Here is a 16,461-nt window from a genome sequence, read left to right as displayed (position 1 = left end):
TGGGTGTTCGCCTCTTGGCTGTCTGGCCCGGTCTCATATAACACCAAGCCTGGGAGACAGAACCTGGCTGGCAGCAGTTGAACACCTGGGCTTGGGGTCTGGGGCCCGCAGAGCCATGACATTAGATAGAACCCACTTCACAAGTCGGCGGGAGAACCTTCGGGGGCTGATGCAGTGAAGCACGTTGCGGGGCGCCTGACCACAGCGCACTCACCCAGGATGAACCCAAATGCTGAGTGCCTGGGTGTGGCCCCCACACTGAGGTGGGCCTTCCGTAGGCTGCACATCCTGAACACCTGTCAGCAGCCTCATGGTCACCAAGTCTGACTTCCTAAGCCCTGCCAAGTGAACTCTGACCCCGAGGACGTTCTGGGCTTCTCCAGTGTCCCCAAAAGCCTGCATGGGCCCCGGCTCCTTCCAATGAGTCTGTTGTTTTGTTTGTGGGCTTGACCGAGGTGTGGTGTCTGCCGGAACTGCTCTCTGGGCTCTGCTGGTGGGCCCGTCTTTTTCAGGCAGCTGATAAGCTGGCTTTGAGTGCTGCGTGGGGCCTGACCCTTGCATCCTGGACCCCCCGCTGAAGCCGTGAGCACTGTCACCAACTGGAGACCCAGTGAGTCATGTACTGAGCAGACAAGAATACCACAGAAGGCGGATCCCCGACTTGGGGCGTTTTCCAGGGCCTCTGGCTTACCGAGGGCAGGATCAGGAAGCAGGGGGTGGGTTTAGCTTTGAGTTAGAACAACCAGCACCCTGGGCCCTGGGCAGGGTCTTTGAACAAAGCCACAGGCTGGGCTGGGCACCAGAAGGAAACAGAGCTCTTGGCTCTGTCCAGAGCGATGGAATGTCAGCCCAGCCAAACTGGTTTTCTTCCTCCACCAGGCCTGGGTGTTCAACAAAGGAGCCACCATGCCCATTGGATGACAGTGAACTTCCCGGCTAGGCCCCTACCCCTGCCTGGGCTCCAGCCCAAGGAAGAGGCGCTCCATTCAGGTCCCGTGCTCCAAGCTCTCCCCTTCTCTGCACACCAGTCCCTTGTCGGCAAGGGGGGTGCTGGGCCTCCCGTGCAGCACTGCTGTGCAGGCTGGATGGGACGGACAGGGCCGTCCTGTGCCTGTCCTGTGCCTGGTGCCACAAGAGAACAGCTCTTAGTAAAGATGACATTCCGCTTCCTCCCACCTCACCTTTCCCCAGGCTGTTCCCTCGCCTCTGCTGCCTTCTCTGTTCATCCTCTACTGGCCACATCTGACCCACTTTTCAGGGTCATGTTGCACACCCTCCGTGAAGCCCTGTGTCACCCACTACCCCGGACCCTATGTGCCCACTCCCCCTCCTCCTCTGTCTCAGGCCCTAAGGTATCTGGGATAGGACACCTTTATTAATCATAGGGCCCAAGATGACCAAGGGGGCAATTTAAGGCAGACTTTTCTGCTCCTTGCTCTTTTTAACCTTATCCACCAGGGCTTTGACACCTTTCCATATCAGCATTTAAAATTTGACTTCCATTTAAAAAAAAAAATTTTTTTTAATGTTTATTTTTGAGAGAGAGAGAGCATGCGTGCGCATATGAGTGGGGGAGGGGCAGAGAGAGAAGGAGACACAGAATCCGAAGCAGGCTCCAGGCTCCGAGCTGTCAGCACAGAGCCCGACGCGGGGCTCGAACTCACGAACCGCGAGGTCATGACCTGAGCCGAGGTCGGACGTTTAACAGACCGAGCCACCCAGGTGCCCCTCGACTTTGGTGATTTTAATGGTAACACAGTATTGCCTTGGAGGGATAACCCCTGGTTTACACGTCAGATGCCCTTATGCCAAGGCAACTGGGTTTTTGCTGTCACCAAAAACAGTGCTACTGTGAACATCCCTGGGTGTGTGTGTGTGTGTGTGTGTACGTTTGTGTACAGTTGTGTATTTCCGTGCGTGTTTTTGCACGAGTGTTTAGCGTCGTATGTGTTCTTTGCCTGTGTGTACTATGTATTTCGTGTATATTCATGTGTGTTTTGCGTGCATGCATCTGTGTGTGTATGTTTGTGTGCGTATGTTTTGTGTTTTTGCATTCATGTGTCTGTTTTGCAGACACATATTTGTGTATATGTATTTGTGTGTATTTGCTCGTGCGTGTCCTTTGGCGTACGTGAGCATGTTGGTGTGCTTGCGTGCGTAGCTCGTGGACGAGCCACCGGGAGCAGGAGTGGCACGGCCACGTTGGGACATCGGGATGTGCTTCTCCACCACAGATCCCGCAGAGCTGCTGGCGCGTCCTGTCCTGCGGGGGGAGCGACGCCGGGAGCCCCAGGGACGAGGCGTGGGGACCCGAGGCAGTGGACAGGCACACCCAGCCTCCTGCCTGTTCGTCAGGTCCACACCTATGTGTCGGGGCTACAGTTCCGTCACCTGACAAGTCGAGCTCTGGCCTGAAATAAACATGACAGGGACGATTCGACGTGTGATGTTTCAACAAAAAAAGAACTCAAATTTGGCTTAGACTGTTTTAAAAAGGAGCCAAGTCAGGATGGGCGGGAAGCCAGTTCCATGAGGAAGAAACGCAAGGAAGCCTAAGACAACTATCTATTTATACAGAATTGTACATGGTGCACGTCTATTTTTTTTTTATTACTAACCACAAATGTGACGAAATTCAAAAAGAGGTAGAATAGGGGCGCCTGGGTGGCTCAGTCGGTCGGGCGGCCGACTTCGGCTCAGGTCATGATCTCACGGTCCGTGAGTTCGAGCCCCACGTTGGGCTCTGTGCTGACAGCTCGGAGCCTGGAGCCTGTTTCGGATTCTGTGTCTCCCTCTCTCTGACCCTCCCCTGTTCATGCTCTGTCTCTCCCTGTCTCAAAAATGAATAAAACGTAAAAAAAAAACCCACAAAAACCAAAAAGAGGTAGAATAAAAAATAGGTCTCCCCGCCCCCCACCGCCCCTTCCAGAGACCAGTGTTGTTATAGTTTTCCTGCGTCCTTCTCCAGGATTCTGTGCCTTTTCAAATATCCACATATATTTGTGTTTTTACATATAGAAGAAGATGCTTTTTTCCTCACAAATGGCAGCCCCCTTCCACCTGCTGCTGTGTGCCTTGCTCCATTCACATGCTAATAAGGGCAAGGGGGGCGTTTCAGATCAGTGCATTTATATCTGCCTTATCTCTTTTAACACTTACTTTTAACAATTAAGTAGTATAGTATTCTGGGTCATGGCTGTTCTGTCACTTGGGTTAAAACACATTTAAGGGGCGCCTGGGTGGCGCAGTCGGTTAAGCGTCCGACTTCAGCCAGGTCACGATCTCGCGGTCCGGGAGTTCGAGCCCCGTGTCAGGCTCTGGGCTGATGGCTCAGAGCCTGGAGCCTGCTTCCGGTTCTGTGTCTCCCTCTCTCTCTGCCCCTCCCCCGTTCATGCTCTGTCTCTCTCTGTCCCAAAAATAAATAAACGTTGAAAAAAAAAAAAAAGAATTAAAAAAAAAAACACATTTAAAAAAAATTTTTTTTAATGTTTATTCATTGAGAGAGAGACACAGACAGACAGAACGCGAGTGGGGGGAGGGAAGAGAGAGAGAGAGAGAGAGAGAGAGGGTGACACAGAATCTGAAGCAGGCTCCAGGCTCTGAGCTGTCAGCACAGAGCCTGAGGCGGGGCTCAAACTCGTGAACCGCGAGATCATCACCTGAGCTTAACCGACTGAGCCACCCAGGTGCCCCTAAACACATTTTTAAAAACCCTAAATTCTCTTTTCCCTGGGTGCATCTTAACCTTAGAACTATACATCTTTTATTGACAGAAGCTTAGACTTAAAAGGGAATCTGAGGGGCACCTGGATGGCTCAGTTGGTTAAGTGTCCGACAGCCCAGGTCACGATCTCACGGTTCTTGAGTTCGAGCCCTGTGTCGGGCTCTGTGCTGACAGCTCGGATTCTGCTTCAGATTCTGTGTCTCCCTCTCTCTCTGTCCCTCCTCCACTCATGCTGTCTCTCTCTGTCACTCAAAAAATAAATAAACGTTCAAAAGTGAAAAAAAAAAGGGGGGGGAAACTGAATTTGTCTGTTTCCACGCAAAGGGCATCTCAGTACTTCTAGAATGTTCTATGCTGCTCTTCTCTCCTGCCCCCTGCAGGAAGGTTCCTTGTTTTTGGAGGATCGTCTTCCTTCCCTGGATTAATCTCTCCTATTTTGTACCTTAAAAAAATCCACTTTCACAGTTTGCACCCTGAACATGGTGTTTGAGTTTGTCTTTAAAAGTAATAAAAATTAAAATGTAAGGGCATATATAAAAACAGATGGTCTGAAGATGTATCAAGAGTCTGAGTAAACAGTAATATCATTCATGGGCATTAGAAAGGGAGCAGGAGATCATTTATGAATTCACTCATTCATCCATTCATCCATCTATCCATCGTCAGTTGCTTCCTGAACACTGTGGCCATCTCAACTTGGCGCTGGGGTTTGAGGGTGAATGGATACCCCAGTGCCTGCCCTCAGGGAGCTCACAGTTTAGAGGAGACAGACAAACAGTAAGCACAGCACAGCCTGTTAAGGTCTGTGATGGGCTGAGCATGGCGGGGGGTGGAGCATGGGTCCCAAGGAGAGACTGAGCCCAGGTGCAGATGGAAGCAGTCAGGAGAGGCTTCCTGGAGGAGGTGATGCCTGAGCTGTGTTTGAAGGACACATTCTGGCCAGCGGCTGACAGACTGTACCAAGAAGTCTTCCAGAGGGTCGTCTCTTGGGTGGCATTTCAGTAGGAGTTGGCAGAGTGGGGGTCACAGGTCCTAGACTTGGAGCCTGACCACCTGGGTTCGAATTGGGCTTCTCCACTCCCTCATGGGACCCTGGGCAAGTTTTCTTTCTCTGTGCCTCATCTTCTACCTGCTTCTTACGGTGGTTGAGTGGACAAAATATGGCCGCTGGGCAGGCAGGCAGGGCCATATACGTGTCTGTTGGTGGTGTTACTGTTCACCTGTGAGATGGGCCATTGATAGTATCTACTCTAGGCATTGAACTAGATGACCCATGTAAGGAATTGACTTGTTCCCAGACGCACGGTTGGTGCCCCTTAAGTGTTTGCGGTTATTACATTCATTTCTACCTCTTAACCACCTCTGACATCCAGAGCAGGGCCCTAGGGTGTCATGGACTTCTGGAGTCTGGGGGAACCCCACCTCTGCGGCTCACGAGTCCTGGGCCCCCCGACCCCACCCCAGCCCAGCTGTCATTTCTATGTATAGCCTCAGAGGCCATCGGGAGAGCCAGGAAGCCCTCACTCTGGAGTCTTGCGGGCATTCCCAGCCGAAACCAAACACGCCTCTCCCAAGCACCAGCTGCAGACGTGTGTTCCTGTCACTTTGGGTGACGCACTTGTCCCATGGAGACAGCGTATCTCTGCCAGACCCGTCACCTTGCAGCCGGCACACCCTGGTGGGTGGCTCGGCCCCGAAGGGCAGTAGGTCTGCTGGGCCGAGCTGGGGTCCAGCTCATTGCGTTTCGTGGTAGAGAGGAGCCGCTGACTCGTGGCCAGGTCAAGGGAAACACTCTGGGGTCTGGTTGAGGCAGCTCCTTCCGGCCCCCAGCTGAGCGGTGGGACTCTTTGGCCTCATGACGGCCAGATAGCACATTATTAACAGTGTTTGTTAAAATGATATGTTTTGGGGGGAGCCAAACAGTGGACATCACCACCATCATCAGGCCAGGTGCAAGCTCTCGCCAGACATTTCCCAGAATCCTCCCAACACCCCGGGCATCCTCCCCATCCCCACTGCACAGATGGGAAAGTCGAGGTTTGGAGACGTTCGAATCACAGCCGGCAAAAGGCTGGGCTGGATTTGCCTCTTTTCTGCCGAGTCTTAGGACCTGTCCTGCCTCCAACTTGACAGAGGTTAGTGGAGTAGGTCGATTTCACACCTGCAACCTACAAGTTTGTGGTTTAGGGTTGCTAACCACCAGGGGCTGTTAGGTTATCCAAAGATCGTTTATAACCACTGGGTTTAATCTAGCCCCAAAGGAAACTGAGCTTCAGAGAAGGGAGGGGCTTGACCATGTAGGGTCAAGAGAGGGGGAGCCATGGCTGAGACTAGTATCTGTGCCCATGACCCCAGGTCAGGCGATGGAGTCCAGAACAGGTGTGTCCCTGTGGGCGGGACCTCAGAGCCACAGTCCAGGTGGGTCCCTCAGGTCCGGGCACACATCCTCCTCTGCTTCTCGGTCACTCTTGCCCATTTGTCGCTCTCTGGTTATGTGTGTCCCCGTGGTGTCTCTTGCTCTCTTGCTGCTCCTCTGTGCGCTTCCGTTTGCCCGTCTGTCTCTGTCCTTCGCTCGCTCTGGCCTCCCTTCTCCACCCCAAGCTTGCCACCAACCTTAGAGATGACCTCAAGATCTTCCTGCCCCACTGACTGATGCCTGTGGCGGGTCCCGAGTGGACTGTGGCCGGGTGGCCAGCCCACACCCTGAGCCATGCCCCCATCCAGGCCACCACACCTGGCCTCACCTGACTATACCTGCACCGTTGTTCTCGGAGCCCATTGGGAGGGCTCAGCAGCTGGTATCCTACCGACTTTCCCTGGGAAGTGCCACCCCCACGCTACTGGGCAGGGCAGGGGCAAGCCTGGCTTGTGCTGTAGCCCTAGGTGGCATTGTGGACATCCCCTGCGGGGAGTCCACAGGGAGGGGACACTGTGTGAGTATGTGCTGGCAGCACTGGGCATGTTCTAAGGGCTCTGCCCGGCCCCACTCCCCATCGAGTTCCTCCTGTCTTTCTTTCCCTCTCCTTTCCTGCCCTTCCCTCCTTCCCTCCCTCCTCCCTTCCTGCCTTCCTTCCAATGTATTGAGCAGTTACTAAGTGCCAGGTCCTGTAAATAAGCACCGTGAATCCAAAGGTGAGAGGAAAATGCAACTCCCACCCACCCCCCTCCCCATCTTGGAGATTCTTTTTTATCTCTGGAGGGACAAGCATCCAACAACTCCCACAAGTGATGAGAACCTCCAGCCGAGATCGGGGCTCAAGGAGAAAACTCCGGCCAGGACTCAGACTTGGGCTAGGACAGGCGCCCCCCTCCTCTGCCCCCCGGAGCTGACGTGCGGGACCTGGCTGGGCAGAGTGAACAGCATGGGCGAAGGCCCGTGGTGGGAAGGTGCATGGTGGGTTTGGGCGTCATTGTGGCCGTGGGGGTGGGGGCCGGGGGGACGGGTGAGGATAAGCAGATGTGGCGAGGAGAGCGGACTCTGGACCTTGGGGTTCAGAGCAGACTGAAGTAAGACGGACAGTGCTCTTACGAAGAGAGCCTGGGGGCGCCTGGGTGGCTCAGTTGTTTAACTGTCCGACTCTGGATTTTGGCCCAGGTCGTGATCTCATAGTTCGTAAGGTCGAGCCCCTCATCGGGCTCTGCGCTGACAGCACAGAGCCTGCTTGGGATTTTCTCTCTCCCTTTCTCTTTGCCCCTCCCCTGCTCACGCTCTCTCAAAATAAATAAACTTAAAAAAAATTTTTTTTTAAAAAGAGCCTGGACCGGGGCGGGCACAGTGTGGATGTGACAACTCCAGCTCATCCTTGACCTGCCGCACCGCCCCCCCCCCCCCGCCCTCCTTCTCCCCTTCCTGGGCCTGTGACCCCACGACAGAGGCTGCTGGAGATGGACTGTAGTGACAGGCACAGGCCAGGGAGTCGTGAACCCTGGAGGCCAGGCCTGGCGGGCATCCCTCCCCGTCTCCGGCCCTTGGTTTTCTCATCTGTGAAATGATCACAGAGGACCCCGACAAGCTCTTGTGTCAGACCAGGGCCAGGAAATGCAGCACGGGCTGTGGGGAGCACCGGCTTGGGCGCCAAGCAAACCCAGGTTCAAATGCCAGCTCCCCACCACGTAACTCCGTGACCTCGGGCATGGCAGGTCGCCTCTCTGGGCCTCAGTCTCCTCCCCTGTAAAACGGATCCATGACATTCCTACCACATAGGGTTGTCTGGGAACACAGATGGCAGAATGGAAGAGTACATCGCCAGCCCTCAGCCCTCAGGAGTGTTCGCCCTCGACATTGATGTTGCTCTGATTTCTCGGTTGTGTAAGGCTGACCTGAGCGCGAGAGAGGAAGGCGCTGCAGGCCCTCAGGGGCAGAGACGGAGCAGGTGTCACCAGCCAGCCGCCCTGCGCAGCTGACAGTGTAGAGTTGCAGACGGGGGAGGGGTTGCACATCTTGAATTGCTCCGAACTGCCCTGTCAGCTGAGCCGCCGAGCGCCGTCCTGACTCAGGGTTCTTTTCCTAGGTGGACGTGTCAGACCCCCCAGAATACACGCAGGCGTGGTAGTTTCTCTTCTCCCCGCCTCCTCCCTAACGCCGTTGCTTTTTTGGTTAAGTTCACACGTACCCGCTGCAAAGAAAAGTTATCTTTGGAAACACCTTCCTCCAACAAATATTTATTCAACAACTACCATAGACCGGGTATCGTTCTAAGTGCTGGGGGTGGGGGCAGCACTGGATGGGACAGTCCCCATTTTCACGCAGCTGGCCGTCCAAAGCGCATCATAGGTCAGGGATCAGCCAGGTGCCTGTGGGGCCCAATCTCGCCAGCCACCTGTTTTGTAAATAAAGTTTTATTGGAACACAGCCACACACGCTGACATGTTGCCTGTAGCCCAGTAGTTGGGACACAGACTGAATGGCCCCCAGGGCCCCAAAGACTGACTATCCGACCCTGCATAGAAAAAGTTTGCCCGGTTCTGATACGGATTAACACATAAAGATTTCCGATTTGTTCTTCACTCACGGTGCGTGTGCAATACGATCGTATTGGAGGCGGGATTGAATGGGTTTTATTTCATTTTATTAATTTGATCGTCTGTACTGGGATATAAAACTACAAGTTTGGATATTAAATAAAATCATCATGAGTAATAAACACCCTGTTTAATCACTCCTGTCTGTTACTCCCCACAGACAGTTCCACTGTTAGTGGTTTGCCGTGGGACCTTCCTCGTACGTTTATGTGTTTGTTTTTACGAAACCGGTGTCATAAGACACATACACACGTGCCGTTGTGTTACCTTTTTTTTTTTTTTTTAATGTTTGCAAGTATAAGACAGGTATCTTTCTCTGACAGTAAACATTTCTTTCTGAGCATCATTTTCCCTGGCTGTCTTTATTCCATTGTGTGGATACACCAGATTGCATTCCACTGATCCCCATCTTACTGGACATCTAGGTCATTTCCAAGATTTTGCAGTGGTTTCTCCAGTATTTTGCAACGATATTTCCAATACTTTGCAATATTTGCTCTCCTGCAGGGAGCCTTCATGTTCATAGATCTTGGCAAGTGTGTCTAATGATTTTCTTGAGATAAATTTCTGGAACCAGAATTGCTGACTCGAGGGATGTACAGGTTTTTAAATTTCAGGATGTGTGTTATGGCATGTTTAAACACGGCCCTTAAAGGCGTGTGTTAGCCTGGCCTCGCCAGCGTGGCTATTATGAAGTTATCCATTATGGGCTCTGGGCTAAGACAGTCATCTTTGCTTATAAGACAAGGGCCCAGGGTCTTCATGCACCTGAGGCTTGGGGCTTGGTGAGCTCCTAGTCTGAGCAAGTGTTTTGGTTTTTTTGTTTGTTTGTTTTCACGTTTATTAATTTTTGAGAGAGTGAGCAGGGAAGGGGCAGAGAGAGAGCGTGACGGAGGATCCAAAGCAGGACGGAACCCGACGCGGGGCTCAAACTCACGAACCGTGAGATCGTGACCTGAACCAAAGTTTGACACTCAGCTGAGTCGGCCACCCAGGCGCCCCCAAGCAAGTGGTTTTTAAACCTGCCAAGTTCTTGAAATTTTTGAGAGCATTTTCACGCACGTTTCCCCATTTTTGCATACACTTCCTCATCGGAGCCTCTTGAAGCATCCTGGGAAATTGGGGGCAGGTGGATGTTGGGGGCTGGAAGGAGCATGGGATAGGAACCCTGCGTCCCAGAGGTGCCCGCACTGCCTCTCGCTCACTGTGAAAACTAAAAGCCAGACAGCAATTCCTGTCTCTGTGCCTCAGTTTCTCATCTGAGAAAGGTCAACCAAATTGACTCAAGAGTCATTCTCACTTTAAATGATAAGATTTGGTCATCCTCATGTGACAAATGACAACTGAAATGCGGCTCTGGGCATCGGGTGGCTGTCCATCGGGGACGCACGTCAGAAAAGACTGGCACGTGTTCCAGACGGGGGACTCACTGGGACACACGTGTGTCATTCATTAGTTAGTCATCTGTATTGTCGGCATCTACTTGCCTGTGGACGGTGAGGGTTTTTGTAGCAGCCTGGTGAGGCAGGCCTGAATTGGAAGAATATCCTGCCTTAAAGCTAATTAAAAGTCTGACTTTGGGAAAGTTTTTATTAGAGTTTTGGGGCCTTTTGGTGGTTGATCTCGAGGCCTCGCAACCCGGGGAGCAAAACTCAGGCCTCACTTGATTTGAGTGAGGGTCTGCCAGAGGGAGGAGCCATGAATAATTTGCAGTGCATGCAAGGTTCCCAGGATACTCATTGGAGAAAGTGCTGATAAACAGCTCGCTTTCTTAAGCCTCATGTACAAGATGAATCCCCCTAGATAATCCTACCCCCTGAATTACTCCAAACTTGGGGGTCTGTGTTGAAGAGTAGTGACTGTGATGGCATTCTGCCAAATATGTAACGTTTGCTCTTTGGTCCAGACAGCGAGGCACAGAGAGGTTAAGTAGCGTGCCCAAGATCACACAGCTACTGTGTAATGAATCCAGACATTCTGGCTCCAGAAGCAGGACACGTCCAAGGGAGACTGAAAAGAGGTCAGTTCTAATTATTACACTGCGGGAAGTTCTACAGCAGTGCCGTCCACTAGAACTTTCTGCAGCGATGGAAATGTTCTGTATCCGTGCTGGTCAACATGGTAGCCACATGTGGCTGTGGAGCCCTTGAAATGTGGCTGGTGCCACCGAGGAACTGAATCCTTTGTATTTTTTAATTTTAACAAATTTACGTTAAATTTATTTTTTTATTTTTTATTTTTTTTAAATTTTTTTTTCAACATTTATTTATTTTTGGGACAGAGAGAGACAGAGCATGAACGGGGGAGGGGCAGAGAGAGAGGGAGACACAGAATCGGAAACAGGCTCCAGGCTCTGAGCCATCAGCCCAGAGCCCGACGCGGGGCTCGAACTCACGGACCGCGAGATCGTGACCTGGCTGAAGTCGGACGCTCAACCGACTGCGCCACCCAGGCGCCCCTACGTTAAATTTAAATAGCCACATGTGGCTAGCAGCTATGTATTGCCCAGCACAGATATAGAGACTTGAGATCTAGGGCATGGTGAGAGCCGTGGGGCTCCTAAGCCAGCCTTGGTAGGGGTGAGTTCAGGGAAGGCTTCCCGGAGGAAGAGCCCTCAAAGTTGAAATCTGAAGGTTAGCTGGGAGGCGGTGGCTGCTCCAGTGGGTCTGGGGGTGAGACAGAGTGTAGCCGGGGGCACGTGAGGGGGGAGCAGCCGTGGGAGGGCCCAGGATGGGCAGGAGATGGTGGGGAAGGAGCCCAAGTAATGATGATCCCACAAGCCACTTTGAGGAGTTTGAACTTGAGCCTGACGGATGTGGGCGATGAAAGGGCTTTGGCAGGGACCTTGCGGGCCCAGATTATGGTTTTGTAAGTATAATGGGAGGAGCGAGAGGTGAGGGAGGCAGGGAGACCCTGGAGCTGGCCAAGGCCGGACAGAATGTTCTGGAAGGAGACTTTGAAGGACCGGGTGTTGATTTGATGGTGGGAGTGAGGGAGAGAGGAGTCAGGGGTGCTGCCCTGGGGAATCTCGAGTCTGGCATTAGGCGGTGCAGGGAGAAAGCGTGTATTCCCGCCTGTGGTGATTCCACATCCCTGAGTGTAAATCCTAAATCCCTTCAGGGGGGCCCACAGACCGGGATGGATGGAGACCTACGTGTCGTTGCTGAACGTCAGTGACATCCATCCCCCGTCTCCTGCCCTGATTCCACCCTCGGCATCCTACCCACCCGGCCGTTCTGATTTCCAAAGGCCCCACCTCCACCTCCCTTCTCCATCCCTGAGCAATGAAAGACCTCCGTCCTTCCGGGGGAGGGACATGAAAATGGTTCTGAACACCTGCAGCTCCTGTCCCCTCAGCTTGGTGATTTCCGGAGATTATGTCCTTGAAGCCACAAAACAACCCCCGTTTTTCTAATGGGGAAACTGAGGCTTGAAAGGGTGGAGTCACGTGGCCAGGCCACACAGCTGAGACAGAGCGGAGACAGCAGCACCCCCCTTCTGCCTGAGCTGTGACACAGAGGCGTCACCCCTCTGCCTCCCACCACGCTTGGCACACGCCGCCCCGTATCCAGCGTGCAGCTGTCTGAAAGTGCTCAGGACAGCGACGCCGAGGCCACCGGCAGCAACCCCCTAAGGCCCCAGCCTCTGGCTTCTGCATCTGACCCGTGTAGGGGATTAAGTTAGGGAATGCCTGATTCTGTGACATCTTTGAAAAACAGTGAGCAGCTGGGGATGTGCTCAGATGGCGACTTCCATTCCTGGGCCCCAGGGAGAATTGTGTTCAGGGTCCAGGGCATCTGAGAATGTCAGGTGATCTCTCAAGGCAAACACGTCCCCAGTTTCCCCGAGCGGGGACTGACTTCATCCCTAAAGCGTGCGGACAGCCACCCCCACATGCTGCCCATGGGCCTGGAGATTGGGCAGACTGTCCCAAGACTGGCTCGCTCATCAGAAGCCAAAGCCTTAAAAATATGCCACCCCTTGACCTGGTGATTCTATACTTAGGAATCTCTTCCGTGGGAATAATCACAGACATGTGTCACTGTAGCCTCGAGGACGTTCGTCATGTTGTTGATTATAACAGGGAGAAATGTTCAGCAACCTAAATGCCCAACACTTGGGGATTGGTTAAATGAACGAACGGTGCTGAGTGCATCCAGTGGGATCTTCAGCCATTAAAGATGAGGCGTGGATGGGCGCCTGGGTGGCTCAGGTGGTTAAGCGTCCGACTCTTGAATTTGCCTCCATCATGGTCTTGCAGTTCGCGGGATCGAGCCCCCCCCCCCCACCCGTCGGGCTCTGTGCTGACAGTGCAGAGCCTGCTTGGGATTCTCTCTCTCTCTTTCTGCCCCTCCCATACACACACACACACACACACACTCTCTCTCTCTCTCAATAAACAAATAAACGTAAAAAAAAAAAAAAAAAGATAAGGATGTCGATGAATTGGCCCAGGGAAAGTTCTGGATGGGACTATGCCAGAATGTTGTCAGTGGATGAGGGGTGTTACTCTTTGCACTTTTCTATCATTTCTAAACGTTTTACAACAAACACGTGTTATTTTGTTACCTCGTCAAAGAAAAGCGTTCTGCAGGCAGTGGTGTTGGGGGTGTTCGGACATTAGCTGTTGTTAGGGTCTTCGAGTGTGGCCGTCTGTGAGGTGACAGAGGGCTTTCTTCTGAATGCCGGTTCTTGCATATATCCCCGCACAGCATCCCCTTGAGCATTGTGGGGCACACAAGTGTCCCCAAAAGCTGAGAGGAAGAGAATGGGGAAGGGGGTAGGCATAGGAGCCGTCACATGGGTCCCGTCCTTGGCATCCGTGCCCTTAGCGTGGTGACCGTGTCCTCACTGGACCCTTGTAGCTTCTCTGGGCCCCAAGTGAAAACCCTGAGGTCATACAGCTAATAAGCATTTCCCCGGGCCTGTGTTCGTTCTCCTGGACCCTATAAGCTTGTTCAGCCAAGGACGGTTCCGCAGAAGCCGCGGAAAAGCGTAGCGTGTCAACTAAGACGATGGAGCATCTTGACCTTGAAGAGCGCATCGGCTGGGTCACAGAACCTCAGGGGTTGTGTCTGCTGTGCTGCGATCCCCCACCCCCGGTTCCCTGGTGCCTGGCACATAGTAGGCGCTCAGTAAATACCTCTTGAGGAAATACCTTCTATGTCAAACTTTAGCTGGTACCACAGTGAGTCCAGCATGGGCAGGAGGAGAGATCGCCGTGGGTTGCAATGGCTTTGGCTGAGGAGGATGGGAGGAAGGAGGAGGGGCGCAAGCAAAACCACAGAGGCTGGGATGTGGGAGGCTTGTGTGGGACTCAGTGGGGAGGTCCGGGAGGGTGGGAGGAAGGGTTTGTTTGGGGTAGGAGATGGCACACTGGAGAGGAAATTTGGGGCTCCATTACAAGGCGTGTTGGGATTTCAGCTGGAGGGCACTAGGGAGCCACTGAAGGTTGTTGAGCAGGGAAGGGGCTTTTAACTTGCCAAAGTGAATAAGGTGGGGGAAGCCAGCAGTTCAGTCACTTAGTGGAGGTCTACGGACTGCCCACCATGTGCCAGCACTCCTTCCAAGCGCCCCGGCCGGGGGCAGAGCTAGCAACTGAGTAGTAGTGAATACCCAGCGATCCAGGCTGCCTGGGATGCAGTGGTTATCCGTTTGGATGTGGGGTCCCAGCCTCCTGCCCGGGTTTGGGTTCCACTTCACCGTGCACAGGCTGTTTGATTTGGGACCTGTCACTCGACCGGCCTGAGCCTCAGTGTTCCCATCTGCAAAACAGGGATTGTGATAAAGATTACCATGGGATTGCTGTTCAGCGAGACAAAGTGCACACAGCTTGATTGCCGCTGGGCACAGTTAAATGCTCCACGAATGCCATATTGGATGATGCAGATGGGAAGCCGGTGGCGGTGGGAAAACCTGGGGCGGGGGACGGGTGAGGGAGCATCCCACCAGGTGGACAAGTCCTGGGAGACTGGAGATGGAGAGAAGATCATCCCGCCTGCAATGCCAGGCGGAGAGGGGCCCTGAGGACGGGCAGCGTGCTGGGGAGGGTGACACCTTCATCTCAGCACCGACTGAGATGCTTGCTTGCCTTCAGCACCGACGCTCCTGCATCCTGTGATGCCTTGGGCACATTGGCGCAGTTGGTCGCCCTAATGCCCACCCCAGACATTTGGACCCGTCGCTGAGCACAGTCGGGAGCTGGGGCGGGTTTGAGTCAGGGGCAATGCCATGTGATCTGTGTCAGCTGGGGACCAGGTCCTGAGCATTTTCCCCTGATAGAAATCTCCCCTCTGGCTTGTCCCCACAGGACCAACTGAAGCAGTGTTTCTCCAGGCGGCCCCCCGAAGCCAAGGACACCGACACCCTCGTGCAGGAAGCCGACAGCCAGTATGGGACGTGGACAGACCAGCGCCAGAGCGGGGAGAGGTAGGGCGTCCCAGGGCTTCTGGCTGCGAGGTGGGGCCCCTGGATGGCAGTGTGGCCTACCTGCCCCCTCATTTCTATATAACTAGAACCTGTTTTGTGCGTAAGTACGAGAGTAATCCATTCTTGTTGTAAAAAAGAAAATGCAGAAAGTACAAATTATTTTATTTCATTTGTTTTTTAAAATTTTTATTTTTGAGGAAGAGAGAGACAGAGTGTGAGCAGGAGAGGGGCAGAGATCGAGGGAGACACAGGATCCCAAGCAGGCTCCAGGCTCTGAGCTGTCAGCTGAGAGCCCGATGCGGGGCTCGAACTCACGATGAGATCATGACCTGAGCCGAAGTCGGACGCTCAACCGACTGAGCCACCCAGGCGCCCCAGAACATACAAATCATCTTAAAATAATATATGAAATGTCCAGATTAGGTTAGTCCGTAGAGATGGAAAGTAGGTTACTTGCCAGGGGCTGGGGGTAGGTAGGTAGGTAGGGGCTGACATTAACAAGTAGCAGGCTTCCTTTTGGGGGAACGAAGAAGTTCTCGAATTACATCGTGGTGATGGTTGCAGAGTGTGCTAAATGTCATTGTTGGAAAATTTTATGTTATGTGTGTTTTACCACAGTGAAAGAAATTACAAAGAAAATGAAAAACACCTATCATCCCAGCACACAGATCATTAATGAGGGCATCAGTGTTTTTTGTTAGATGTCTGTCTAGACTTTTTTCACCATATCTGGGTATGTTTACAAATCTAGGAACGTACTATACACGTTGCCTTATTAGCTATGTCTGCATTTAATATCACCCCAGTTAAACTTTTTTTTAGTTTATTTATTTTTTGAGAGAGAGAGAGAGAGAGAGAGAGAGAGAGAGAGAGCAGGGGAGGGGCAGAGAGAGAGGAAGAGAGAATCCCAAGCAGTGCAGAGCCTGATGCAGGGCTCAAACTCATGAACCATGAGATCATGAGCTGAGCCGAAATCAAGAGTCAGGACGCTTACCTGACTGAGCCACCCATGCACCCCCTTTTTATACAAAAAATTTTTTTAGTATGTTTATTTTTTGCGAGAGAGAATATCGCCCCAGTTAATGGCTTGGAGGGCCCTCAGAGGTCTGCCTGGTTTTGACTGTGGCAGAAGGCTTCAGGTTATCAAGAACAGCCTGGATACAAGAGGCAGGCACCTCTGAGTTCTAGCTCTACCCTCGCTGGCTGTGGGACTCTGGCTAAATTAGCTACGTTTTCCCGGTTTTCCGGTCCTCCTCCTCTGTGGGAAGGGAACGACGCTTATAAAA

At 52.7% G+C, this 16,461-nt stretch overlaps 1 protein-coding gene across 2 annotated transcripts in view; it reads left to right on the top strand.

Moving 5' to 3' along the window:
* The window catches only part of KIAA1671 (KIAA1671 ortholog), a 142,571-nt gene that overhangs the window by 111,371 nt on the left and 14,739 nt on the right, over nucleotides 1–16,461 (top strand). For both annotated transcript variants that reach the window (XM_047088396.1, XM_047088397.1), the window contains one exon: nucleotides 15,057–15,175. In XM_047088396.1, the coding sequence (XP_046944352.1) occupies nucleotides 15,057–15,175 (119 nt within the window). The remainder of the gene's footprint in view (nucleotides 1–15,056; nucleotides 15,176–16,461) is intronic.

Source organism: Lynx rufus, unplaced genomic scaffold (assembly GCF_022079265.1).
Source record: "Lynx rufus isolate CCGP_SWC_20201006 ecotype Redwood Valley unplaced genomic scaffold, mLynRuf1.p SCAF_24, whole genome shotgun sequence".
Lineage (NCBI taxonomy): Eukaryota > Metazoa > Chordata > Mammalia > Carnivora > Felidae > Lynx > Lynx rufus.
Note: the sequence above shows the minus strand (reverse complement) of the source record. Positions and strands in the feature narration are given on the sequence as shown.